Source organism: Chroicocephalus ridibundus, chromosome 1 (assembly GCF_963924245.1).
Source record: "Chroicocephalus ridibundus chromosome 1, bChrRid1.1, whole genome shotgun sequence".
NCBI lineage: Eukaryota > Metazoa > Chordata > Aves > Charadriiformes > Laridae > Chroicocephalus > Chroicocephalus ridibundus.
Genome location: NC_086284.1, coordinates 220,180,521 through 220,208,217, shown reverse-complemented (window position 1 = coordinate 220,208,217; position 27,697 = coordinate 220,180,521). Strand labels below are relative to the sequence as shown.

The following is a 27,697-nucleotide window of genomic DNA, read 5'->3' as shown; positions in this document are numbered from 1 at the left end:
CGCTGGAGGCAGCACTGCAGGGGGGTCTCCCCGAGCGGAGCAGAGGGGCAGAATCCCCCCCTCGCCCCCCTGGCCACGCTGCTGGGGATGCAGCCCAGGCTGCGGGGGGGTTCTGGGCTGCCAGCGCACGGTGCCGGCTCATGTTGAGCTTCTCATCCACCAACACCCCCAAGGCCTTTTCCGCAGGGCTGCTCTCGATCGCCTCATGCCCCAGCCTGTGCTGATAACGGGGGTTGTCCCCACCCAAGTGTGGGACCTTGCACTTGGCCTTGTTGAACTTCATAAGGTTTGCACAGTTTGGAGCACCTGGGTCCCGTTCTGGGCTCCCCGGTTCCAGAAGGATGGGGAACTGATGGAGAGGGGACAGCAAAGGGCCACCAAGATGCTGAGGGGACTGGACCCCCTCTCTGATGAAGAAAGGCTGAGGGATTTGGGTCTCTTCAGTCTGGACAAAAGACGGCTGAGGGGGGACCTTATCAATGCTGATAAATACTGAAAGGGGGGGTGTCAGGAGGACGGGGCCAGGCTCTTCTCAGTGGTGCCCGGGGACAGGACAAGGGGTAACGGGCACAAACGTGACCATGGGAAGTTCCACCTCAACACGAGGAGGAACTTCTTTGCTGTGAGGGTGGCAGAGCCCTGGCACAGGCTGCCCAGAGAGGTGGGGGAGTCTCCGTCTCTGGAGCCATCCCAAACCCCCTGGACGCGTTCCTGTGCCACCTGCTCTGGGTGACCCTGCTCTGGCAGGGGGTGGGAGGAGATGGTCTCCAGAGGGCCCTTCCAACTCCTGCCAGTCTGGGATTCTGTGATTCTGTGCTCGGGCCGACCTCTCCCGCTCATCCAGGTCCCTCTGGATGCCATCCCATCCCTCTGGCACATCGACAGCACCACTCGGCTTGGTGTCAGTGGCAAACGTGCTGAGGGTGTCCTCGATCCCACTGTCTGTGTCATTGGTGAAGATGTGGAACAGTATGTCGTGTGGGAGCCCGTGTGTGTCGTGTGGGAGCCCGTGTGTGTTGTGTAGGAGCCATATGTGTTGTGTAGAAGCACATATATGCTCTGTAGGAGTCTGTACATGTTGTGTAGGAGCCCACGTATGCTGTGTAGGAGCCATATGTGTTGTGTAGGTGCCCATATGTATTGCGTAGGAGCCCGTATACGCTGTGTAGGAGTCCATATGTGTCGCACAGGAGCCCCTATGTGTTGCGTAGGAGCCCATATATGCTGTGTACGTGCCCATATGTGTTGTGTAGGAGCCCATATATGCCCTGTAGGAACCTATACGTATTGTGTAGGAGGACCCCATATATGCTGCGTAGGAGTCCCTGTATGTTGTGGAGGAGCCTGTGTGTGTTGTGGAGGAGCCCGTATACGCTGCGTAGGAGCCCACACATGCTGTGTAGGTGCCCGGTGGCAGCCAGCACAGCCCGCTCCGCCGGCTGCTCCCCCTCCTCTCGTGTCCCGGCAGCTGGGGGCCATTCTGCAGCAGCCGGACACCCCCATGGCCATCGCAGCCACCCCGTCCAGGTCCAGCGCCCGCACACAGAGCACAGGCAGGGGGTGGCCGGGGGGCAAAGACCCCCATCACCACCAAACCCAGGGTCCTCCCCCCATCCCGGGGCGTATATCGCCTCCGTCGTCTCCCCCCCGGCCCCAGCCGTGCTCCCCCTGCTCCTGATGCCACAAGGCCAGAGCTGAGGCTGGTTTGTCACCCTGCGGCTGTGGGCTCTTGACACCACCCAGACCCGAAGGGGCTGCTCACCCCCCTGCGGCCTGGGCTGCCCCCTCCCCATCCCTGTCTCTCCCCTCCTCATCCCTGGATCCCCCTCCTCATCCCTGTCTCTGCATCCCCATCCCCGTCCCCCCTTCCCCATCCCTGTCTCTCCCATCCCCATCCCTGTCTCCCCCTCCTCATCCCTGTCTCCCCCCTCCCCATCCCTGCATCTCCCCCCATCGCCCCTGTCAGACCCCATTCCTGTCCCCCTGCCACCTCCGTGTCCTCCCCGGTGTCCCCTGCGCGTGGTGCCGAGGCGGTGCCGGGGCAGGTCAGCGGCTGCTGGCACGGCCGTTACCGGCTTCTGCTTTCCTGGAAGGGCCCCTCGTTATCGCCGGCTCTTTCCGGGCCCTTATCAAGGGCACCACAGGCCCCGATAACGGGAGATCCTTCCCCGTCAGCACCTCGCCATTGCGACCGCGTCGCCCCGGGCTGCTCCTGCGCTGCCAAGGGCTGGGCGCTGAGCCCCATGGCCCGGTGATGAACACCATAGCTGGGTGCCAAGCTCCATGGCTGGGGGCTGAGCCCCACGGCTGGGTGCTGGACCTCACATCTGGGTGCTGAGCCCCAAAGCTGGGTGATGGGTCTCACGGCTGGGTGCTGAGCCCCACAGCTGTGTGCCAAGCCCTACAGCTGGGTTCTGAGACCCAAAGCTGGGTGACAAACCCCACATCTGGGTGCTGAGCCCCACAGACAAGTTGCCAAGCCCCATGGCCCAGTGACGGACACCATAGCTGGGTGCTGAGCTCCACAGACAGATGCCAAGCGCCATGACCTGATGACAAGCTCCACAGCCAGTGCCGAACCCCAAAGCTGGGTGACAAATCCCCCCAGAGCTGGGTGCTGAGCCCCAAAGCTGGGTGATAAACCCCACATCTGGGTGCTGAGCCCCACATCTGGGTGCAGAGCCCCACAGACAAGTTGCCAAGCCCCATGGCCCAGTGATGGACACCATAGCTGGGTGCTGAGCCCCACAGCTGAGTGCCAAACCCCACAGCTGGGTGCTGAACCCCAAAGCTGTGTGCTGAGCCCCATGGCTGGGTGATGAACCCCACGGCTGGGTGCCAAACCCCACAGATGGGCGATGAGCCCCAGAGCTGGGTGCTGGACCCCCCGGGCCAGTGCTGGAGCCCCGCTCAGCCCAGCTGCTCGGGTGCTTCCCGTGCTTGGCACGGGGCCCACGGCCACTTTGGTGCCGGGCGGAGGCGTTTGATCTCAGGGCATGAACAGCTGCGGGGACACGGGCACAGGGGATGCGGTGCCAGGGAGCCGCAGGAGCCACCAGCACCATTGCCAGGGCCAGGGGCCGGGGCTGCGGCTGGGCTGGGGGGACCCTCTGCCACCACCCCCCGTCTGCAGAGCAACGCTGCCCTCTGTCTGGCATGGAGCCGGGCATCCCCTGCCCTCTGTCCTGGCATGGGGCTGGGCATCCTCTGCCCTCTGTCCTGGCACGGAGCCGGGCATCCCCTGCCCTCCGTCTGGGATGGGGCTGGGCATCCTCTGCCCTCTGTCCTGGCATGGAGCTGGGCATCCTCTGCCCTCCGTCCTGGCATGGAGCCGGGCATCCCCTGCCCTCTGTCTGGGACGGGGCTGGGCATCCTCTGCCCTCTGTCCTGGCATGGAGCTGGGCATCCCCTGCCCTCCATCTGGGATGGGGCTGGGCATCCCCTGCCCTCTGTCCTGGCATGGGGCTGGGCATCCTCTGCCCTCTGTCCTGGCACGGAGCCGGGCATCCCCTGCCCTCTGTCCTGGCACGGAGCTGGGCATCCCCTGCCCTCCATCCTGGCATGGAGCCGGGCATCCCCTCCCCTCTGTCCTGGCACGGAGCCGGGCATCCCCTGCCCTCCATCTGGGATGGGGCTGGGCATCCCCTGCCCTCCGTCCCAGCTCTATATGTGGCGAGGGAGCCCGACAGGCCCTGTTGCCCCCCAAGCAGCCCTGGCACCCCAAGCTCTGGGTGCTTCTCCCAGTGCCGGGCACCCAGAGTCGGGGTATAACACCACACCGGCACCTTCCCTGGGTGCGCTGGAGGCCGAGGCACCACCAGCGCCCGGGTGCCAGCACGGGGCGAGGGGACACGTGGCAGCGGTGGCGTCAGGGCCGCGGGGGACACGCTGCTCCTGCTGCTCCCGAGCGCAAGCGGGACGCGGGGGGACGGGGGGAGCCCTTTTCATCTGGCGCTGGCAGCCGAGCGCGGCCGCCCCGCCGCGGGGTGACGATGGCAGCAAAGCCCCATCAAAGGCAGCAGCGGGGCCACGCGTGGCTGAGCCGCCGCCTGCGTCGGTGGGGCCCGGCTGCGTCGGTCCTGTTTGCTTTGGGGCAGGGATGACATCTGGGGTGGCTCACGGGGCACCTCGCCACCCCCTCACCCCCCCGCCTGCCCGGGGATAAAACCCCCCGAGCGGTGCCCAGCTCCCCGCGGTCCCAGCCAGCGCCCGCTGCCGTGCCAGCACCCAGGGGACGCAGGTGAGTTCCTGCAGGGGTGCCCGAGCTGCAGCGTGTCCCCTGGGCCAGCCTGGACCCACGGCAGCCTGGGAGCCCTGCACGCACCCCGCGCCCTGCACCCCTGCACCCCGCGCCCTGCACCCTGCACCCCTGCACCCCGCGCCCCTGTGCCCTGCACCCCTGCACCCTGTAACCCACACCCCGCACCCTGCACCCGGTGCCCTGCACACCCCTGCAACCCTGTATCCTGCATCCTGCACCCTGTGCCTTGCATCCTGCGCCCCTGCATCCTGCACCCCGTACCCCTGCACCCCTGCACCTCTGTGCCCTGAATCCTGCAACCTTGTGCCCTGCACCCTATATCCCCCATCACGCACCCCTGTGTTCTGCACCCTGCGCCCTGCATCCTGTGCCCTGCACCCCTGCACCCTGTAACCCACACCCCGCACCCTGCACCCCTGCACCCCTGTGCCCTGCACCCTGCACCCCTGCACCTCTGTGCCCTGCATCCTGCAACCCTGTGCCCTGCACCCTATATCCCCCATCACGCACCCCTGTGTCCTGCACCCTGCGCCCTGCATCCTGTGCTCTGCACCCCTGCACCCTGTAACCCACACCCCGCACCCTGCACCCTGTGCCCTGCAGACCCCTGCAACCCTGTATCCTGCATCCTGCACCCTGTGCCTTGCATCCTGCACCCCTGCACCCCGTACCCCTGCACCCTGCACCCTGCACCCCTGTGCCCTGCATCCTGTATCCTGCACCCTGTGCCCCTGTGCCCTGCACCCCTGCACCCTGTAACCCACACCCTGCACCCTGCATCCTGCACCCTGTGCCCTGCACCCCTGTGCCCTGCACCCTGTATCCTCCATCATGCACCCCTGCACCCTGCGCCCCTGTGCCCTGCATCCTGCGCCCCTGTGCCCTGCATCCTGTATCCTGCACCCTGTGCCTTGCATCCTGCGCCCCTGCATCCTGCACCCCGTACCCCTGCACCCCTGTGCCCTGAATCCTGCACCCCTGCAACCCTGTGCCCTGCATCCTGCACCCCTGCACCCCACGCCCTGCACCCTGCACCCCTGTGCCCTGAATCCTGCACCCCTGCAGCCCTGTGCCCTGCATCCTGCACCCCTGCAACCCTGTGCCCTGCACCCTGCACCCCTGCACCCCACGCCCTGCAACCCGTACCCCTGCAACCCTGTGCCCTGCAACCCGTACCCCTGCACCCCTGCAACCCTGTGCCCTGCAGCCTGTATCCCACACCCTGCATCCTGCACCCTGTTCCCTGCGCCCTGCATCCCTGCGCCCTGCATCCTGCACCCCCGTGCCCTGCACCCCTGCACTCCTGCACCCTGCACCCCACGCCCTGCACCCCATACCCCGCATCCTGCACCCCGGTACCCTGCGCCCCATGACGCACACCCTGCACCCCACGCCCTGCAGCCCTGTTCTCTGCACCCATACCCTGCACCCCAACACTCCAGTGCCCCTGCGCCCCGCACCCTGTACCCTGCACCCTGAGCCCCTGGAGCAGACCCCGGCAGCAAGAGGGCCGGGCAGGGGGCTCGGGCACCCATAAGGTGGGGGGGGCTTAGGACGACCCCCATCGTACCACCGTCCCTCCCCAGGGAAGGGACAGATGGAACCGACAAGGACGCTGATGCTCGGCCTGCTGGGCTGCCTGCTGCTCGTCCCCCGGCTGCGCGGTGAGTGCCGGGGTTTGGGGGGGGACACACACCAGGTTGCCCCACACTGCCTGACCCCCCCCGCCTTGTCATCCCCACAGGGCAGGAGCCGGCTGCCTGTGCCTGGGGCTGGGTGCCCTTCGAGGAGGGGTGCTACGGCTTCTTCCCCCGGGAGCTGAGCTGGAGAAGGGCGGAGGTGAGGGGATGGAGGGAGGTGGGTTTGGGGGTGGCCCCCCCCCTGCCATGGGGCACCCCATCCTCCGCGCAGTGCCCCATGGTGCTCGGCAGGGAGCTGGGCTTTGCCGGGGCTGTGCATGGAGGGGGGGGCCGGTGCCACCCGGAATGGGGGATGCTCTGCTCCCAGCAGTGTCCCGGCCCCGTGTGGGTCTGGCTGCCACCACGGTGGCACCACAGCCACCCTGCACCGAGGGACAGCGTCTGGCTGTGCTGGGCAGCGTATGCTCCCGCCTGCCCATGGCACCGGTCCCACCATCCTCGTCCTCAGTGGAGCCAAGGGTCAGGGACCAGGGGCTGGGGACAGGGACCAAGAGCCGGGGTTGGGGACCAAGGGTTGGGATGAGGGATTGGAGTTGGGGACCAGGGATCGGGGTCTGTGGCCAGGGATTAGGGCTGGGGACGAAGGGCTGGAGCAGAAGACCAGAGGTTGGGTTCACGACCAGGGACTAGAGTTGGGGACCAAGGGTTGGGGTCAGGGACCACGGATTGGGTTTGGGGACCAGGGGTTGGAGCAAAGGACCAGAGACTGGGGGCTGGGGACAGGAATTGGGGTTGGGGACCAAGCGTTGGGGACCAGGGGTTGGGGCTTGGGGACCAAGGATTGAGGTCTGGGGCCAGGGATTAGGGCTGGGGACCAAGGGCTGGAGCAGAAGACCAAAGGTTGGGTTCACGACCAGGGACTGGAGTTGGGGACCAAGGGTTGGGGTTGGGGACCAAGGGTTGGGGTCAGGGACCACGGATTGGGTTTGGGGACCAGGGGTTGGAGCCAAGGACCAGAGACTGGGGGCTGGGGACAGGAATTGGGGTTGGGGACCAAGCGTTGGGGACCAGGGATTGGAGTTGGGGACCAGGGATTGGGGCTTGGGGACAAAGGATTGAGTTGAGGTCTGGGGCCAGGGATTATGGCTGGGGACCAGGGTCTGGAGCAGAAGACCAAAGATTGGGTTCAGGGACCAGGGACTGGAATTGGACACCAAGGATTGGGGTTGGGGACCAAGGGTTGGGGTCGGGGACTAGGGATTGGGATTGGGGACCGGGGACTAGGATTGGGGACCAGCAGTTGGAGCCAAGGATCAAAGATTGAGGTCTGGGGTCAGGAATCGGGGCTGGGGACCAGAGGTTGGGGGCCAAGTGTTGGGGTCTGAGGCTGGAGCTTGGGATTGGGGACCAAGGGTTGGGGTCGGAGACCAGGGGCTGGGGTCCGGCGTCACCGTCCCGTCCCCGCCACAGGCCTTTTGCCAGCGCTTCGGCGCGGGCACCCACCTGGCCTCGGTGCACGGCGCGGAAGAGCACCAGGCCATCGCCGCCATGCTCGCCTCCTCCCGCCCCGGCCAGGGCAGCCAGGACGGGGACGGGGACTGGGACAGCGGCGTCTGGATCGGCCTCCACCGTCCCCTGAGGGTGAGTGTGGCCCCGGGGCAGAGCCGGGACCCCTGGGACCCCCGAGACCCACTCCTGGCAGCCCCCAGTGGCACCAGCCAGGGGTCACAGAGTCACCCTCCCCCCCAGAGCCACCGCTGGCAGTGGTCGGATGGCTCGGAGGTGGACTATGGCTCCTGGCACCAGCAGCCTGGCCCCAGGAGGAGAGTCTGCGCCGCGCTGCAGGACACCGCCGGTGAGCACGGGCCACCATGGCACCAGGGACCTGGCCACCAGCATCCCCGGCCACCAGCATCCCTGGCTATCATGTTCCCCTGGCCACCGGTGTCCCCAGCCACAAGCGTCCCTGGCCTTCAGGGTCCCCTGGCCACCAGCGTCCCCATCCACCAGCATCCCTGGCCACTGGCATCCCTGGCCACTATTGTCCCCGTCCACCAGCATGCCTGGCCACCAGTGTCCCCGAGCCATCAGGGTCCCCGGCCACCCATGGCACAGGCTGAGCCCCCACAGCTCCTGCCAGCTCACGGCTGGGGCAGCCCTCGATGGTGGGGGGCACCCGGGCGTGTGCACACACGGACACGTGCACACACACACGCGTGCGCACGTGCCCAGGCACACACATGCTGTGCGGGCGCAAACACCCACGTTGGCCCAAAGCGGGGTCGTTTGCCGCGTGTGCAGGCGCCAGGACACGCACACAGAGCAGAGGTGGCGTCTGGTCATTTAATTTCTGCGGAGATGGGACACAGTACGTCTCACACACACACACCCCCCCCACGTGCACACGTAGTCACCCCCCGCAGACACACGTACGCACACGCCGCCTGTGCCGGGCTGCGCTCCCAGGGGGTCCCCGGGGGGGTGACGGCCGCTTTCCCTTCCAGATTTCCTGACGTGGAACAGCGACGCCTGCGCCCACAGAAAACCCTTCGTCTGCAAGGCCAGCGCCTAGGGACGCGGGCAGCCCTGCCTGCTCCCTGCCTGCTCCCTGCCTGCCACGGTGCAGCCGGCCACTGGCCACAGTAAATATCCCCGAGCCCAGCCTGATCTCCGCGTCCTTCATCCCGCATTCCTGGGGATCCGGACCCCACACCACCCCACTGCGCTGTGGGGCTGGGGAGGGGGACCCAACCGGGGCCTGGCATGCATGGCGTGCCGGGGTCACCCGGCCACCAGCCACCACGGGGTGCAGGGACAGGGACCGGGACGGGGACAGGGATGGGGACGGGCAGCCCAGGGCAGGGAAAGCCTCTGCCAGAGGATCAGTGGGGCTGGTGGAGCAGCCACAGGACCCCCACGGCCTCTGGGAGAACCCCCTCACCCCAGTGGGGCTCCTGTGCTCCCAGAGGGATACCATGGCCCATGTGGGACCGCTGTGACCCCCCCGCCATGGCCTGTGACCCATGTGGGACCCCCACGGACCCCAGAGGATCCCCATGGTGCCAGGGGGATCCCATGTGGGCTCCCCCATGGCACTTGCAGAACCCCTGCGGCCCCCCTCGGACCCCTATGGCCCCCATGAGACCCCCATGGCCCCCAGCAACCTGCCCTCAACTCCAGACACCCCATGGGACCCCCATGCCCTGGGAGCAGTCTCTCCTATGGATGACTCCTGCAGTGGGGCAGGCCCATGGCCACAGCTGCCTGTGTCCTGCCCCTGTCCCCCTGTCCCCGTCCCCGTCCCCGTCCCCATTCCGGGCTGCCCAGCAGTTTGTTGTGCAGGTGCCATAGTAACTGGGGGAGGAGAGCCTGGCCAGAGCTTGGTACGGGCAGGGTAAGGGGGCTCAGCCCCCCAGGACCACCGCCCGGGGCTGGGGGTGTGTCCCGGGGGTCCCAGGGACTGTATCTATGGGGTACCGGGGGCTGTACCCATGGGGTATTGGGGGCTGCACCTATGGGGCATTGGGGGCTGCATCCATGGGGTGCTGGGGGCTGCATCCATGGGGTCAGGGGCTGTATCTATGGGGTGCCAGGGGTTGCACCCATGGGGTATTGGGGGCTGTATCATTGGGGTGATGGGGGCTGTATCCATGGTGTACTGGGGGCTCCATCCATGGGGTGCTGGGGGCTTTATTTATGGGGTATTGGGGGCTGCATCCATGAGGTGCCGGTGGCTTTATCCATGGGGTAATGGGGGCTGTATCCATGGGGTATCGGGGGCTCCATCCACGGGGTGCTGGGGGCTGCATCCATGGGGTGTGGGGTTCCCCCCCGGGTGTCGGGGTCCGCAGCGGGGGCCGTTGGGGTTTGCCCCTCGCACGCTGTGCCCCCGCAAGGCGCAGGCGCAGGGTGCTGGGGATCCCCTGGAGCCCGTCCCCGCTGCGCTGGGCTGGGGGGGGCGCGGAACCCCGGAACCCCCATCCATTGTGACGCCGGTGCCCGCTGCCGCCCCAGCCGCAGACGGGACCCCCGGGCCGGGACCCAGGGCTGGCTCCGGCTGAGGGTCTGGCAGCACCCGCCATGGCGGCCGAGGCCTGGGTGGGCAGCTGGAGGCCCCACCGCCCCCGCGGGCCCATCGCCGCCCTCTACAGCAGCCCCGGGCCCAAGTACGGGCTCCCCACCAACGTGGGTGAGTCGGGACGGGGGGGACGGGGGGGGCTGCGGGGCCGGCGGGGGGCCGGGGGGGTGCGAGGCGTCCGGGGGAGTGCGGGGCCGGCGGGGTCCGGGAGGGCTGCGGGTCCGGGGCGGGGGGGCTGCGGTGCCGGGGGTCCCGCAGCCGGGGGTCCCGCAGCCCACCCACGCTCTGTCCCGTCCCCCCCCCCAGGTTACCGCCTGCACGACCCCTCCCGCAGCCGAGCCCCCGCCTACAGCTTCGGGGTGCGCGCCGGGGGGCGGCAGCAGGAGCGCTCCCCCGGGCCCGCCTACCTGCTGCCCCCCGGCACCACGGCCCGCGGCCCGGCCGGGACCCCCGCCTTCTCCCTGCACGGCCGCCCCCGCGACCCGCCGCCGCCCCGCACGCCCGGCCCAGGTGAGGAGGGGGGCACTCCCGGGGGACGGGACGGGGACCCCCCCCCCCCGCCCCGCCGTGCCCTCCCCCCCGTCACTCCCCGGAACGGGCTGGGGACCCCCCCGGCCGTGCCCACCCCCCCGTTCCCCCCCGCAGGCCGGTACTCCCCGGAGCGGGCCGCCTCGCTGACCTTCCCCCGCGCCCCCGCCTGCTCCCTGCGCTCCCGCACCCGGCACGGCGCCGGCCAGCAGACACCGGGTAGGAGAGACGGGGGCCGCGACGGGCCCCCCATCGTCACCCCCGCGATGGGCCCCCCCAACACCCATTGGCTGAGCCCCCCCCACCGCCACCCCTGGGCTGCCCCCCCATCGACACCCCCAGGCTGAGCCCCACATCACCCCCGGGATGGGCCCCCCCATCGTCACCCCCACGATGGGCCCCCCCATCATCCCTGGACTGAGCCCCCCCATCACACATGGACTGAGCCCCCCCACCACCCCTGGGATGGGTTCCCCGCTCATCTCCGGACCGAGCCCCCCATTCACCCCTGGGCTTAAACCCCCCCATCACCCCTGGGCTGAGCCCCCCCATCACGCCTGGGATGGTTCCCCCCCATCATCCCCAGACTGAGCCCCCCCATCACCCCCAGGATGGGGCCCCCCATCACCCCCGGGCTGGGTTCCCCCCTCATCTCCAGGCTGGGTTCGCCCATCACCCCCAGGTTGAGCCCCCCATCGCCCCTGGGCTGAGCCCCGCCATCACCCCCGGGATGGGCCCCCCCATCACCCCTGGGCTGAGCCCCCCTGTCATCCCCAGACTGCGTTCCCCTCATCTCCAGACTGAGCCCCCCATCATCCCTGAGCTGGGCCCCCCCATCACCCCCGGGGGTAGCCCCCCGCCCCCAGCCGTGCCCGCTGAGCCGCGTCTCCCCAGGCCCCGCTGCCTACCAGCTGCCCCCCATGCTGGGACCCCGCGTGGTGAACAAGAGCTCGGCCCCCAACTTCTCCATGCCGGGACGCAGCAACGTCGGCGCCTTCTACCAGGACCTCTGCAAGGTGGTGGGGCTGGGGGCTGGGGGTCCGGGGGTTGGGGGGCCAGGGTGCTGGGGGTCTGGGGTGCCAGGGGGAGTAGGGGAGCAGGGGGCTTGGGGGGCAGGGGGTTCTGGGATGCTGGGGGGCTGGAGGGACAGGGGTGCTGAGGCCTGGAGGGGGTGAGGGGCTGGGGAACTGGGGGTGGAGGGGACAGGGGTGCTGGGGTCTGAGGGTCCGGGGTGTAGGGGGACCAGGATGCTGGGGGGCAGGAGGTCAGAGCGGCCAAGGGAGCTGGGGGGGCTAGGGTCCTGGGGGGGGCAGGGAGTTGGGGGGCTTGGGGGTTCTGGGGGGATGGGGTAGCAAGGGGCCCAGGGGCCGGGGGATGGGGGGTTGGGGGTCCAGGGAGCTCAGTCTGGGGTGCTGGGGGGCAGGGGGGCTGGGTTGTGGGGGGACCGGGGGGCCGGGTGGTTGGGGTATAGGGGGGCCAGGATGCTGGGGGGCAGAGGGTCGTGGTGGCCAGGGAGCTGGGGGTCTAGACTGCTGGGGGGCGGGGGGACAGGGACGTGGCGGGGCAGTGGGTTGGGGTCCTTGGGCGTTTGGGAGTTCTTGGGGCTGGAGGGTCTGGGGGGTCCGGGGTAGCAAGGGGCCGGGGGCCGGGGTCCCGTCACAGCAGCCTGTGCCCGCAGACGCCGGGGCCCTGCGGGTACCGCGTGGTGGACGCCGACGTCTACAAGCGGCGCGCGCCGCAGTACAGCATGCTGGCGCGCAACCCCCTCCCCGGCGACAACACCCGCAAGCCCGGACCCGGCACCTACAGCCCCGAGCAGGTGGGGGGGCCCCGGGGGTCCCGGCGGGACGGGGAGGGGTCCGGGCGCTGGTAGTGCCGCCAGACCCCCCCTCACCGCCGCGTCTCTCCTCCCCAGCAGGGCCGGCAGCAAGGGGTGACGTTCGGGATCCGTCACTCGAACTACCTGGTTCCCCTCATCGTGGACGTGTTGGACTAAGGGGGGGGTGGGGGGTGGGGGGCGGTGGAGACGACCCCAGCCAAAACACCGATCCTTTCAGCCAGAGCCGCTCTCCTGCTCCTCCTGTCCCGCCGCGGCGCCGCCGCACACCACGGACACCCCAGGGGTCGGGGAGCACCGGCCCCCACGACTGACCTGGCCCCAGCCCGAGTCCTTCTCTCCTGGAGCAGACCCTGGCGAGGCCGTGGAGGGGAAGCAGGGCTGAGCTCTGGCCCCACAGCCCCACGGCCCCACAGCCGGGGTGGTGTGTGCCAGGGATGGAGGATGCGCTGCCCACACGGGTACCAGCCCCCTCTGTGCTCCAGCCCTGCTGCCATCCCACCACACCTGGCCAACACTTCTTGGCTGGTCATGCCACCCCATCCCATCCCCATTCCCATCCCGTTCCATCCTGCCCAGTCCTGTCCCTCCCCACAGTGGGGGGTTGCTGCACTGGCCGAGGGGCTCCCACCCAACCCCACTCTGGGAGCATCCATGAGGACCCAGGGCCTGAGGGCAGAGCTGGGGCAAAGAGCGGATGGGGGACCTGGGCCTGTCTGTGCCCTTGGCCACAAAGTCCCCTGATCCCCCCCCAGCCTGGGACCACCCTTCCCTCGGCCCTCCTTTGGGGGGAAAAGCCGGCCATGAGCCGGCACCGTGCACTGGCAGCCCAGAACCCCCCCGCAGCCTGGGCTGCATCCCCAGCAGCGTGGGCAGGGGGGCGAGGGGGGGATTCTGCCCCTCTGCTCCGCTCGGGGAGACCCCCCTGCAGTGCTGCCTCCAGCGCTGGGGCCTCAGCACAGGAGAGACACGGAGCTGTTGGAGCGGGGCCAGAGGAGGCCCCGGAGATGCTGGGAGGGCTGGAGCCCCTCTGCTGTGGGGACAGGCTGAGAGAGCTGGGGGGGTTCAGCCCGGAGAAGAGAAGGCGCCAGGGAGACCTTCCAGCCCCTGCCAGTCCCTAAAGGGGCTCCAGGAAAGCTGGGGAGGGACTCTGGAGCAGGGAGGGGAGCCACGGGACGAGGGGGAAGGGTTTTCCACTGGAAGAGGGAGATTGGGATGAGATCTTGGGAAGAAATCCTTTGCTGTGAGGGGGGTGAGCCCCTGGGCCAGGTTGCCCAGAGCAGCTGTGGCTGCCCCATCCCTGGAGGGGTTCAAGGGCAGGTTGGACGGGGCTTGGAGCAACCTGGGCTGGTGGGAGGTGTAACAAAATCCCAGACTGGCAGGAGTTGGAAGGGCCCTCTGGAGACCATCTCCTCCCACCCCCGGCCAGAGCAGGGTCACCCAGAGCAGGTGGCACAGGAACGCGTCCAGGGGGTTTGGGATGTCTCCAGAGACGGAGACTCCCCCACCTCTCTGGGCAGCCTGTGCCAGGGCTCTGCCACCCTCACAGCAAAGAAGTTCCTCCTCGTGTTGAGGTGGAACTTCCCATGGTCACGTTTGTGCCCGTTACCCCTTGTCCTGTCCCCGGGCACCACTGACGAGAGCCTGGCCCCGTCCTCCTGACCTCAGGGCCATCCAGAGCCGGTGTGTTTAATCTTACCGAGTGCTGGGCGTGGGGAGGACCGTTTGGCCTGGAAAGCTGGCCATGGACCTCCGTCCCCCTCTCCCCCAGATGGCTAGTGAGCAATGACAGTGAAGCTGGAAATGCTGCCCACTGGGAAGATGGAAGTACGGCATCTCCTTGGCCAGTACGATGCCCAGCCCAAGGTCAATATTGCCCAAACCGCACCCAACCGGGCGGTACTGCCGTGGGGATCGGTGTATGCAGCTGGACCTTCACCTGTGCAAACCATAAGCCTCCCAATAGTCCTGTCGTGGTGTCGGCACAACAAGCCCATGGCCCCACAGCCGACAGTGTAGCTACAGGTGTCCCAAGGCCTTGGGTGAGTGAAGCAGGGCATGAGAAGTCATCTTCTGCCTTCTGGTCCCTGACCAATATGACCAGAAACAAGACTCACGGAGAGTGGCCATTTACTACAAAACTAAAGGTAACATGTAAATGGAGGAACAACGCAGGTGCCCGGTCACGTCGTGTTGTGGGCCGTGCCTTTTTCCTCGATTCATACGGGCCACGGATAAATTTGACAGTCCTCAACCCTCTTAGGGATGGGCAACTCAACTCATTTCCCCACACACGCACCCGTTCATTTGTTTGAAAGTGGCACCAAAGCTCTCAAAGGCCGCTGCTGGATTCGTGGACATCGCGCACTTAACGCGTTACCGGCAAACGGGACTGGAGTGTGTGACGTTGGGGTAATTCGCCCCTTGTTTTTCTCACTCCCTGAAGATGGTGGTGGTCACTCGGGCGTTAAGCCGTACGATGGTCTCACACGGAGTAAACGATCCATTAACACGGGTCTGACCACCGGGAGCAGCCAAAAGTGGGGGAAAGATGGGTGCCCCCCGCCCAGCGAATCATCAAACATTACGGGCCAGCCCCCTGGAACCCCAATGGGTGGGCTGGCGGTGCTCAAGGACCTATTTATAACCTAAACCGTGTCATTCCACCCCAAGCTGTTCTAGAAATTACTACTAATGGAGCTGCTCGTGCCCCGGAGCCGCTGGCAGACCAGGCCACGCAAACGCGAACCGCAGGTTTGCCGCACGCCGCAGCTCTCGGCTGCCCGCCAGAGGGAGGAGGTGTGTGTGGTCAACTGAATGATTCCAATCGCTGTTTAAAAATTGATGATAATGGCCAAGCTGTTAAACAAATAACCTCTGGAATAAGAAAACTGGCCCGTGTCCCCATACAAACCTGGAAAGGGTGGGAATTTGATCCCTTCTCCTGGCTTCCAGGTACCCCATGGATCAAGCGTATCCTGGTTTACGTATCGTGTGGCGTAGCAGCATTGTTGTTTTTACCGTGCCGTGTTCCATGTTTAATACAATTGACTCAACGTGTTGTAACGAATCCGCGGTTTGTAGCCACCTCATCACCAGGGGGTGTCAAATCAATCCCTGCAGCGCAGCACCCGAAGCACGCAGCTGTAAAAATTGTGTAACCAAACGCTCTTTTCCTGCTCTGCTGTCCTCTCCCTCTGTCACCACCCTGGACCCTGAAGACACAACAGCGACCTTTGAGCCACGGGGTGGTGTCGGAGACTGGAACCTAAAAATCGTCGTCTCAAAGCTTGCCTCATTTTCTGCAAGCCGACGGGAGGTTTGCAAGGTTTCCCGTCGGGTTTGCTGCCTACGGGCCGACGGGAAGCCGGTGCAGGCTTTCGGCAGCCCGACAGGATGTCGGGAAGTTCGCCTGCTGCCGCCTGCGTGGCGTACAGGCCGACCAAGGGTACCCCAAATTCACTGGGGCATGCTGACTGGGCCAAATCCAGCGCTGCCCAAGCAACAGGGGCAGGAAAATCTCACCCAGCAACCGCGTCGAACAATGGTTGGCCGGGCCAAGACGACCTGCACGCTGATGGATCCAACCACGAGCCCAGAGGGACTATAAACCAGTGCCAGACCACAACTGGGAGCCCCACCACCGTCACTTGAGAACTACGGATCAACGGGACGCTGTTGAGCTCCAGGGAGGGCCATGAAGATGATCTGAGGGCTGGAGCCCCTCTGCTGTGGGGACAGGCTGAGAGAGCTGGGGGGGTTCAGCCTGGAGAGGAGAAGGCGCCGGGGAGACCTTCCAGTCCCTCAAGGGGCTCCAGGAAAGCTGGGGGGGCTGTTTGCAAGGGTGTGCAGTGACAGGATGATGGACAATGCCCCAGAGCTGGGCAGGTTTAAACAGGCAGACACCAGGAAGAAGTTCTTTACACTGAGGGTGGTGAGACACTGGCCCAGGTTGCCCAGAGAGGGGGTGGGTGCCCCATCCCTGGGGACATCCAAGGCCAGGCTGGGTGACGCTCTGAGCAATTTGGTCCAGTTGAAGATGTCCCTGCTCGCTGCAGGGGGTGGGACGAGATGGCCTTTGGAGGTCCCTTCAACCCAACCCAACCCAACCATCGGGACGCCGGCGGGCCTGTGGTGGTGACTGTACTCTTGCTGCGCTCCGTAACACTGCTTCTCTCTTCCCTGCCTTCTCTCTGCTTCCTCCTGTACTCCACCGCTCGTCGCAGTGACTAATGCTGGGGGATAACAATAAATCTGCAGCGAGTGGCGTCTCACTTCATTCGTGTCTTAACCTCACGCTCGGAATCAGTACGAACCCCTCCCGCACCCAACGTAGTCGGACCGGGACGTAACATTCTTTAACTGGCGACGAGGATGGGATGGATTCCTTGATGTGGGAATGTCGCTTTTACTCCTTGCTTTCGCTATTTCCTTTTGCGCGTGTTGGAGAAAGGCCTGTGCGCGGGCCGGGGTGCCTCTCGGGGGTGGAAGGCGGCAGGAATTTGTTGTGAAGCAGTACCTTACGTGTGACCTCTCCGGGATGACTGCCCCCGCCTTCTTGCCGTGGGTGCTGTGGATGCCACGGGTGCCGTGGGCGCCGTCAGTGCCACGGGTGCCATGGGTGCCGTGTGTGCCACGGGTGCTGCGGGTGGGACACCAGGATCCGCGCGGGTCGGAGGCAGGGGTGGCCGTGCAGAGCCCTCGGGCATCACCGGGGCTGTCCCTGGCGGGTCCCAGCCCTGCCACCCCCGCCCTCCGGCCTCTCCCTGCCCGGCCCGACCCACGCTCGCTGCCCCGGGGACAGAGTCCAGCGCTGGGGACGACACCTTGGCACGGGCACGGGGCCAGGCTGGGCAAGAACGGGCACCGTCCCTGCGGGATCAGGGTGTTGGCTCTGCCGGATCGGCGTGCCGGCTCTGCGGGATCGGGGTGCCAGCTGTGTGGGATCGGGGATGGCCGCCCAGACCTCCCTCCCGACCCTCATCAGGAAGAAGCGGGATGGCGAGCGGCTGGAGGAGGAGGAGATCCAGAGCTTCGTGCGCGGCGTGACGGACGGCAGCGCGCAGCAGGGCCAGATCGGTGGGTGCAGGGCGGGGGGACAGAGCCCAGGGACACGCAGAGGGGACAGCGGGGGGGTGGGGGGTGTCGTGGCAGCGGGGTGTGGCAGGAGACACAGCCAGGGGCACACCGGGGGCCATGGCACAGGGACGTGGTGGGGGACACAGGGGAGGTATGGCCAGGACAGACCCGGGGGGGGACATTGCCAGGAGTCACGGCACAGGGACACAGCAAAGGCTGGGGCAGTGGGACACATGGGGGGACATGGCACAGCAGGGTGGGGGTCCCCGGCCACGGGTGGGGGGGTCCCAGTGCGGGAGGTGGGTGGGACAGCAGGGACAGCCCTGGGACACGGCAGGGGGTCATGGGCAGGGGACACAACTGGGGACCCCCGGGGTGGGACAGGGACGTCAGACCTGGGGGCTGGGGTGCCACGGGGACGGGGGGGCTGTCCCCGAGGACCCCCCACCCACCCCTGTGCCCCCAGGCGCTATGCTGATGGCCATCCGTCTGCGGGGCATGGACGCGGGGGAGACGCTGGCGCTGACGCGGGCCATGGCGGGCTCGGGGCGGGCACTGGCCTGGCCCCCCGCCTGGCACGGGCGGCTGGTGGACAAGCACTCCACCGGTGGCGTCGGGGACAAGGTCAGCCTGGCCCTGGCCCCTGCCCTGGCTGCCTGCGGATGCAAGGTGAGGGGGGGGCCGGGGCGGGAGGGGGGTCTCCATGTCCCCCCGAGCCCCCCGCGCCCACCGCCCCTCGCCCGCAGGTGCCCATGATCAGCGGCCGGGGGCTGGGCCACACCGGGGGCACGCTGGACAAGCTGGAGGCCATCCCCGGCTTCCGCGTCACCCAGAGCCCCGAGGAGGTGAGGGACGGGGACGGGGATGGGGACGGGGACACCGCCACCGCGTCACCCGGCGCGCACACCGGGCAGAGGGGACTGGGGGCTCCGATGGGACGGGGGATGTCGATGGGACGGCCGTGCTGATGGGACACCAATGGGATGCGGGATGCTGATGGGATGCGGGATGCTGATGGGATTCTGATGGGATGCGGGATGCCAATGGGACGCCAATGGGATGTGGGATGCTGATGGGACATGGGATGATGATGGGATGAGGAATGCTGATGGAATGCAGGATGCTGATGGGACACGGGGTGCCGATGGGATGCCGATAGGACATAGAATCATAGAATCATTTAGGTTGGAAAAGACCCTTGGGATCATCGAGTCCAACCATCATCTCCACTCTACAGAGTTCTCCCTTACACCACATCCCCCAACCCCACATCTAAACGAGTCCTAAACACATCCAGGGATGGGGACTCCACCACCTCCCTGGGCAGCCTATTCCAGTGTCTGACCACTCTTTCTGGGAAGAATTTTTTCCTAATGTCCAGCCTAAACCTCCCCTGCTGCAGCTTGAAGCCATTCCCTCTTGTTCTATCGCTAATTACCTGGGAGAAGAGACCAGCACCAACCTCTCTACAATGGCCTTTCAAGTAATTGTAGAGAGTGATGAGGTCTCCCCTCAGCCTCCTCTTCCTCAAACTAAACAGTCCCAGCTCCCTCAATCGCTCCTCATCAGATTTATTCTCCAGGCCCTTCACCACCTTCGTTGCCCTCCTCTGCACTCGCTCCAGCACCTCAATGTCTCTCTCATATTGAGGTGCCCAGAACTGGACACGATACTCCAGGTGTGGCCTGCCCAGTGCTGAGTACAGGGGGACAATCACCTCCCTCCTTCTGCTGGTCACACTAGTTCTAATACAAGCCACGATGGCATTGGCCCTCTTGGCCACCTGGGCACACTGCTGGCTCATGTTCAGGCGCTTGTCAATTAGAACCCCCAGGTCCTTTTCTGCCAGGCAGCTCTCCAGCCACACTGCCCCAAGCCTGGAGCGATGCATGGGGTTGTTGTGGCCCAAGTGCAGGACCTGGCACTTGGCCTTGTTGAAGCACATTCCATTAGCATTGGCCCATCGGTCCAATCTATCCAAGTCTCTCCGTAGAGCCTCCCTGTCCTCATGGAGATCAACACTCCCGCTTGGCTTCGTGTCATCTGTGAACTTGCTGATGATACACTCTATGTCCTTATCAAGGTCATCAATAAAGATGTTAAACAGAAATGGTCCCAACACCGAGCCCTGAGGGACACCACTTGTGACCGGCCGCCGGCTGGATTTAACTCCATTGCCCATCACTCTTTGGGACCGCCCATCCAGCCAGTGCTTGATCCAGCAGATCGTATGCTCATCCAGGCCATGAGCCGCCAGTTTTTCCATGAGAATTCTATGGGGGACAGTGTCAAATGCTTTTTGAAAGTCTAGGTAGACTTTCCCTAGGTCCACAGCCTTTCCCTCATCCAATAATCGGGTCATCTTGTCATAGAAGATCAGGTTTGTCGGGCAGGACCTGCCTTTCCTAAACCCATGCTGACTAGGCCTGATCCCCTGCTTGTCCATTGTATGCCTTGTAATGGCGCTCAAGATGGTCTGCTCCATGACCTTCCCTGCTGCCGAGGTCACACTGACAGGCCTATAGTTTCCCGCATCCTCCTTTCTGCCTTTCCTGTAGATGGGCGCTACGTTTGCTGCCCTCCAGTCCATTGGGACCTCCCCAGTTAGCCATGACTTCAGGTCGATCATGGGAAGTGGCTTGGCGAGCACGGCTGCCGACTCTTTCAGCACTCTTGGATGTGACCCATCCAGTGCCATAGACTCGTGCGCACCCAAGCGATGCAGCAGGTCACTGATCACTTCCTCTTCCATTGCGATGGCCTCGTTGAGCTTCCCCTCCCCGTCTCCCAGCTCACGAGGCTGGTGCCCAGGGAACAGCTCGTTCCGCTGCTAAAGACTGAGGCAAAGTAGGTGTTGAGCACCTCAGCCTTTTCCTCAGCCTTTGGGACTGTTTCCCTCTGCATCCCGTAAGGGAGGGAGATTTTCCCTAATCCTCCCTTTGTTGTTAATGAATTGACATGGGATGCCAATGGGACGCGGGATGCTGACGGGATGTGGGGAGCCAATGGGATGCTGAATGCTGATGGGAGGTGGGATGCCAATGGTACGTGGGATGCCGATGGGATATGGGATGCTGGTGAGATGCAGATGGGACACAGGATGACAATGGGATGCGGGATGCCGATGGGATGCCAATGAGACACAGGATGTCGATGGGACGCGGAATGCTGAGGGGATGTGCGATGCCTGTGCGATGATGATGAGATGTGGGATGCCGATGAAGTGCCAGTGGGATGTGGGATGCCAGTGGGATGCCAGTGAGGCACAGGATGCCAACGGGATGTGGGATACGGATGGATGTTGATGGGATGCGGGATGCCGATGGGATGCGGGATGCTGATGGGACATGGGATGTCGATGGGACGTGGGATGTCGATGGGACGTGGGATGCCGATGGCGGCAGCGCACGCCTGGTCCGGCAGATGCAGAGCATCCTGGAGCGGGTGGGCTGCTGCATCGTGGGGCAGAGCGAGGAGCTGGCGCCGGCTGACCGGGTGCTGTACAGCCTGCGGGACGTCACCGCCACCGTCGACAGCCTGCCCCTCATCACGGGTAGGGGGGACGGGGACCCCGGCTGGGAGCGGGGCGGGTGGGGGGCGAGGGCAGCACTCAGCGAGGCCGCCCGCGCCCAGCCTCCATCCTCAGCAAGAAGGCCGCGGAGCAGCTCTCGGCGCTGGTGCTGGACGTCAAGTTCGGGAGCGCGGCCCTGTACCCCACGCTGGAGAGCGCGCGGGAGCTGGCACGCAGCCTGGTGAGCCCCGGCACCCCCGGGATCCCCCCAACCTGGCACTGCCGGCACTGGGGCCACCCCCTGCCCGCACTGCCCTAAGCCAAGCCCTGCCTGCCCTGAGCCCTGCCTGTGCTGCCTGCACTGAGCCCTGCCTGCGCTGAGCCCTGCACTGAGCCCTGCCTGCCCTGAACCCTGCCTGCGCTGAGCCCTGCCTGCACTGAACCCTGCCCTGCGCTGAGCCCTGCCCTGCCCTGAACCCTGCCCTGCACTGAGCCCTGCCTGCACTGAGCCCTGCCTGCCCTGAGCCCTGCCTGCACTGAGCCCTGCCTGCCCTGAACCCTGCCTGCCCTGAGCCCTGCCTGCACTGAGCCCTGCCCTGCACTGAACCCTGCCCTGCACTGAGCCTTACCTGTCCTGAGCCCTGCCCTGAGCCCTGCCTGTGCTGCCTGCACTGCCTACACTGCCCTGAGCCCTGCCCGCGCTGCCCGCAGGTGGAGGTGGGCGAGCAGCTGGGCATCCGCACAGCGGCCGTGCTGAGCCGCATGGACGAGCCGCTGGGCCGCTGCGTGGGCAACTCGCTGGAGGTGCTGGAGGCCCTGGAGTGCCTGGACGGGGGGGGCCCCCCCGACCTGCGGGAGCTGGTCACCACCCTGGGTCAGCCAACCGGCACGGGGACACAGGGATGGGGACACGGACACAGCGGGACAGGGACACAGGGATGGGGACAGGGACACGGGCATGGGGGCACAGACACAGGGGGACAGGGACACAGGGATGGGGACAGGGACACGGGCATGGGGGCACAGACACGGGGGGACAGGGACACAGGGATGGGGACGGGGACACGGGCATGGGGGCACAGACACAGGGGGACAGGGACACAGGGATGGGGACAGGGACACGGGCATGGGGGCACAGACACAGGGGGACAGGGACACAGGGATGGGGACGGGGACATGGGCATGGGGGCACAGACACAGGGGGACAGGGACACAGGGATGGGGACAGAGATACAGGCATGGGGGCACAGACACAGGGGGGACAGGGACACAGGGATGGGGACACGGGCACAGGGACAAAGGGATGGGGACAGAGGGACAGGGATGGGGATGGGGACAGGGACAGAGAGATGGGGACAGAGGGATGGGGACAGGGTGGGCACAGCCCAGGGTCCACACACGAGTCCCCTACCCCTGTCCCGCCCCCACCAGCCTTGGGCTCCCCCGCCCCCCCATGGCCCTGGGGACCGTCCCTGTGTCCCCCCAGCCCTGCACCCCGCTGTGCCCTCCAGGTCTGTCCCTGTCCCCAACCCGCACACCCCGGGGTCCTGTCCCGTGTCCCTGTCCCTGTCCCCCTGACCCACCTCCCTGCCCTCATCCCCCCATCCCCCTGCACACCCCAACCCATGTCCCCTGCCTCTTCGCGCGCCCCCCACCCCCCACCCCGAGCACCCCCAGCCCCCCGCCCAGGGTGCCCCGTGAGGGTCGGGGGGGGGGGTCGGAGGGGATGTCAGTGGGGGGTCGGGGCGTGCCAGCGCCGGGTGCCAGCCCGTGTCCCACAGGGGGGCTGCTGCTGTGGCAGTGCGGGCTGGCGGGGGACGCAGAGCAGGGCCGCGCGCGGCTGGGGGCGGCGCTGGACGACAGCTCGGCCCTTGGCGCCTTTGAGGCCATGCTGGGGGCGCAGGGGGTGCCCCCCGCCACCGCCCATCGCCTCTGCACTGGGACCCCCCCCCAGCGCCGCCAGGTCCTGGGGCAGGCCCAGGTCTGCGAGGAGCTGCCCGCGCCCGGGGAAGGTGAGCGGGGAGAGGGGGGACAACGGGGGGCGAGGGGGGACCATGGCAGGGAACAAGGGAGTGGGAGAATGGGGGGGACAGCCCCACCCTCCCCAGCCCCACACTCTGCCCTCACCCCCCCCAGCAGGCCGAGGGCCCCCCCAGTGCCCTGCAGTCCCCGCACCCCCCCACCTCTTCCCCAGGGCTGCCCTCCCTCCTGCCCCCCCCCAAACCCCATCACCCTCCAGGGTGTGCAGGGCTCCCCTCATTTATCCCCCTGTGCCCCCCGCCCCACATTCCCCCCTGTTCTTTGGGCTCCCCATGCCCCACACACCCCACGCCCTGCCCCCAAACTCCCTGCCTGGGCTTCCGCCCCACATCCCCTATGTCTGGGGCCCTCCAAAACCCACATGCCCCCACCCCTCTGGGTCCCTGGGCCCCCATTCCCCCCACCCCAGGTCCCTGCCTGCACCCCCGCCCCACATCCCCCCATGTCTGGGGCACCCCAACACCCCCACACTCCCCCACACACCCTGCCCCCCCAGCCCCCTGCCTGGATCCCCTGCCCCATATCTGCGGCTCTCCACACATCCTAGACCCTGCACCCCTCTGGGTCCCTATTCCCCCGACCCACGGCCCCCTGCCTGAGCCCCCCTGCCCCCCACCTGCCCCCCCTGCCCCATATGATTCTCCATGCCCCATATCTGGGGCTCCCCACACACCCCAGACCCTGCATCCCTGGGTCCCCATTCCCCCTGGCCCGCTGCCCCACATCCCCCACTCCCACCCCCAGGCTGGGTGCAGGCCGTGGAGGCGCTGCCGCTGGCCCGTGTCCTGCACGAGCTGGGGGCTGGTCGGGCACGGGCCGGGGACCCCCTGAACCTGCGGGTGGGCGCCGAGCTGCTGGTGGGCACCGGGGAGCACCTGCAGGAAGGTAACGGGGGGGCCGGGGGGGAGCCTGGGGGGACCTAGGGGATAACAGGGGGAGCGGAGGGACCAATGGGGACTGCAGGGGCTCAGGAGGGGACCAGGGGGTAACAAGGAGGGTGAGGGGGGCTGGGGGGGTGGTCAGGGAGGGCTGGGTGGCATTCGGGGGGCTGGAGGGTAATAGGGGGAGCAGGGGCTGAGAGGGACTGGGAGGTAGTGGGGGGATAATGGGGGGCCCGGGGGGAGGCTGGGGGGTGCCAGGGGGTAATGGGAGAGGCTGGGGTGGGACTCGGTGGGGGGCAGAGGGGGGGTAGGGGGGAGGCGAGAGTGGGCCAAGGAGTGCTGGGAGGGCTCGGGGGGGTTATGTGGGGGGCTCTGTGGGAGGCTCAGGATAACGGCGGGGGGGGGCTGGGGGGGCTGTGGTGGGCCGGGGAGGGCTCGGGGGTAATGGGGGGCCTTGGAGGGATAAGGGGGGGTGTCCGGAAGGAAGCTGGGGAGTAACAGTAGGGGCTGAGGGGGACCGGGGGGCCCACAGGGGGTGCTGGGGAGCAACAGGAGGGTCCGGGGATCACGGGGGGGCCGGTGTGGTCCATGCTCGCCCCCTGCCCCCCCAGGCCAGCCCTGGCTGCGGCTGCACCACGAGGGCGCGCTGGGCGCGGAGGGGCGGCGGGCCCTGCAGGCCGCGCTGCGCCTGGGCCCCGCCCCGCCGCCCGCCGCCCCCCCGCGCCTGGCCCAGGCCATCCTGCCCCCCGCCGCCACCGGGAGCCCCCCCTGAGCCGCCCGGAACGGGTCACCGCGGGTCAAGGTCAGGGCCGGGGTCGGGCCGCGCTTGCGCGGAGACGCCGCCGCGCCACCACGACCGACCGGAACCGGAAGTCCCGTTGCGAAAGGGGCGGAGGCCGGCGCGTGCGTCTGTCCCGCCCCTTCCGCCCCGCCCCTTCCGGTTCCGGCCGGTCGTGGCGGCGCGGCGGCAGCGGGCGGTGCGGGAAGGACGGGGCTTGGGGTCAGAGGGCGAAGGTCAGCGGGGGGGGCAGAGGGCAGAACGGACGGGCTGAGGGGAGGGGGGGTCTGCGGGGGGGGGGTGTGTCAAAGGACACCGGGGGGCGGGGCTGGGGGTCAGAGGGCAGCGGAAGGGGCGAGGGGTCAAGGGGAGCAGGGCGGGGGGTCAAAGGGCAGCACGAGGCCTGTGGGGGGGTCAAAGGGCACTGGGGGGGGGCAGGGCCGGGGCCAGAGGGCGGGAGGGTGGGGCCGGCTGAGGGGTCAAGGAGCAGCAGGGCAGGGCCGGGGCCAAGGGGCACACGGTGGGGCAAAGCCGGGGTCAAAGGGGAGGGGTCAGGCCGCAGGGGAGCCCATCCCCCATCCTGTTACTCCCCCCAGCCCCACCATGTTCCCCACCCGCTGCCTGACCCACGGACTGACCCACGGAGCAACCTATGGAGTGACCCACAGCCTGACCCACGCCCTGCCCCGTGGCATGACCAACCGCCTGACCCATGCAGCGACCCACAGACTGACCCATGGAGTGACCCACAGTGCGACCCATCGCTTGCCCCACAGCCTGACCCATTACTTGCCCCACAGCATGACCCATGGCCAGCCCCTCTGCCTGCCCCAGGGCATGACCCACAGCCAGCCCCGCCGCCTGACCCACAGCCTGACCCATCGCCTGCCCCACGGCATGACCCATGGCCAGCCGCTCCCCCTGCCCCACAGCCTTCCCCCCCACATGCCCCCGCGGCAGGGGCTGCATGGCGGGGGCCGTCCGGGTCAGGGGCTGCCACTGTGGCAGCGCCTGGGGGTGGCGGCGCTGGTGGCAGGGGCGGCGGGGGGGCTGTGGCTGTGGCTGCGGGCGGAGAAGGGGCGGCAGCGGCAGGCGCGGCGGCGGGCGGAGCTGCGGGCGCTGGCCCTGGGCCAGGGCGACTTCCAGCTGCGGGACCAGGAGGGGCGGCCGCGGTGCAAAGCCGACTTCCGCGGGCAGTGGGTGCTGCTCTACTTCGGCTTCACCCACTGCCCCGACGTCTGCCCCGAGGAGCTGGGCAAGCTGAGCCACGCTGTGGAGCTGCTGGAGCAGGAGCCCGGCCTTCCTCCCCTCCAGCCCCTCTTCATCACCGTGGACCCTGAGCGGGATGATGCGGCGGCCATGGGGCGCTACCTGCGCGACTTCCACCCGCGGCTGCTGGGGCTGACGGGCACCCCCGAGGAGGTGCGGGCGGCCGGCAGCGCCTACCGCGTCTACGCCAGCGCGGGGCCGCGGGATGAGGACGGGGACTACATCGTGGACCACACCATCCTCATCTACCTGCTGGGCCCCGACGGGCTCTTCCTTGACTGCTACGGCCGCAGCAAGAGCGCCCAGGACATCGCCCGCAGCGTGCGCCGCCACATGGACACCTACGAGCCCCTGCCCGACGACGACGAACAAAGGAAATAAAGGCAACCGCACCCCGAAAATGCCTCCTGTGCGCCGGAGGAGGGACCTCTGCCACCCCCCAGGGCTGGCCCGTGGCGGGGAGGTGGGCAGAGGGACCCTCCCCACCCCCTTGCAGCCCCCCAGCACCATCCCAGAGGGAGGGACCCCCACCACCCCTTGCGGACCCCCATGACCAACCCCTAGGGATGGAGGGAGGGAGGCTGCAGGTAGGCAGGTGGAGGGACCCCCACAGCCCCCCAGCAGCATCCCTGGGGGAGGGAGGTAGGCAGGGGGAGAGACCCCCACACCAGCACCCCCCAGGGCTGTCCCATGGCAGGGAGGGCGGGAGGAAGTTGGGGGAGGGACCCCGAGCACCCCCTGTGGCCCCACAGCACCGTCCCAGGGGGAGGGAGGCTGCAGGTGGGGGAGGGAGCCCCTGCAGCACCCCCAGGGCTGTCCCATGGTGGGGGGCCAGGGGTAGGTAGGCAGTGACACCCCCCACCCCCTCATGGCACCCCAGCACTGTCCTGCAGGGAGGGGGTTCCCAGGTAGGCAGGCGGAGGGACCCTTGCCAGCCCCCTGCCACCCCCCAGCACTGTCCCAGGGGGACGGGGGGCCAGGGTAGGCAGGCAGGGGGACCCCCACCACAGCCCCCCAGGACTGTCCTGCAGGGAGGGAGGCCCTGGGCAGGCAAGTCGAGAGACCCCCGCTGCCCTCCCAGGACTGTTCCACAGCGGGGAAGGGCCCCGGGCAGGTGAGCAGAGGGGGCCCTGCCACCCCCCAGCACCCGCTGCGGCCCCCCAGCACCATCCCAGGGGCAGGGAAGCCCCAGCTAGGCTGGTAGAGGGACCCCTGCCACCCCCCTGCGGCCCCCCAGGACTGTCCCATAAGGAGGGGGAGCTGCAGGTAGGCGGGTGGAGGGATCTTGCCAGCCTCCAGCACCATGCCCTCAAGGAAGGAAGGAGAGCCTGGGTAGGTGGGCAGAGGGACCCCCACCACCCCCTGCCACCCCCCAGCACTGTCCCATTGCCCCCCAGGACTGTCCCATAGGAATAGGGCCCTGGCTGAGCAGGTGGGAGGACCCCCATCACCCTCTGCTGCCCCCCAAGGCTCTCCCCGTAAGGAGGAAGGCCCCAGATAGGTGGGTAGATGGACCCCTGCCACCCCCCAGCACTGTCCCACTGTCCCCAGGACTGTCCCATAGAGAGGGAGTCCCCAGGTAGGCAGGGGGAGGGACCCAAGATTGTCCCCATGAGGAGGGGAAGCCCTGGGTGGGTGGGTGAGCAGGGGGACCCCCATCACCCCGCAGCATGGGCTGAGGGGGAGGGGGCCCAGGGTGGGCGGGGGGAAGGACCCCCACCGCCCCTCAAGACTGTCCCCACAAGGAAGAGGGCCCGGGGTAGGTGGATACAGGACCGTCCCCGCGAGGAGTGAG

The 27,697-nt window shown here is 67.5% G+C and overlaps 4 protein-coding genes across 4 annotated transcripts; all 4 read left to right on the top strand.

Moving 5' to 3' along the window:
* The first annotated feature begins 5,858 nt into the window (after positions 1 to 5,858).
* LOC134511181 (struthiocalcin-2-like) lies at positions 5,859 to 8,473 on the top strand. The gene is made up of 5 exons (XM_063324765.1): positions 5,859 to 5,925; positions 6,006 to 6,100; positions 7,372 to 7,542; positions 7,651 to 7,756; positions 8,406 to 8,473. The coding sequence occupies exons 1-5, from the start codon at positions 5,859 to 5,861 to the stop codon at positions 8,471 to 8,473; spliced, it is 507 nt and encodes a 168-aa protein (XP_063180835.1).
* A 1,447-nt stretch (positions 8,474 to 9,920) lies between these two features.
* CIMAP1B (ciliary microtubule associated protein 1B) lies at positions 9,921 to 12,503 on the top strand. The gene is made up of 6 exons (XM_063324753.1): positions 9,921 to 10,090; positions 10,286 to 10,489; positions 10,625 to 10,726; positions 11,402 to 11,523; positions 12,186 to 12,326; positions 12,426 to 12,503. Exons 1-6 carry the CDS (start codon positions 9,982 to 9,984, stop codon positions 12,501 to 12,503), a joined length of 756 nt encoding a protein of 251 aa, XP_063180823.1. The 5' UTR covers positions 9,921 to 9,981.
* Positions 12,504 to 17,144: 4,641 nt separating this feature from the next.
* Positions 17,145 to 24,627, top strand: TYMP (thymidine phosphorylase). Its single transcript, XM_063323808.1, has 9 exons — positions 17,145 to 17,423; positions 17,890 to 18,092; positions 18,170 to 18,268; positions 20,847 to 20,976; positions 21,057 to 21,175; positions 21,646 to 21,808; positions 22,716 to 22,946; positions 23,719 to 23,859; positions 24,467 to 24,627. Exons 1-9 carry the CDS (start codon positions 17,297 to 17,299, stop codon positions 24,625 to 24,627), a joined length of 1,374 nt encoding a protein of 457 aa, XP_063179878.1. The 5' UTR covers positions 17,145 to 17,296.
* Positions 24,628 to 25,236: 609 nt separating this feature from the next.
* Positions 25,237 to 26,320, top strand: LOC134510465 (protein SCO2 homolog, mitochondrial). Its single transcript, XM_063323809.1, has one exon. The coding sequence runs from the start codon at positions 25,237 to 25,239 to the stop codon at positions 26,281 to 26,283; it is 1,047 nt and encodes a 348-aa protein (XP_063179879.1). The 3' UTR covers positions 26,284 to 26,320.
* The last annotated feature ends 1,377 nt before the right edge of the window (positions 26,321 to 27,697 follow it).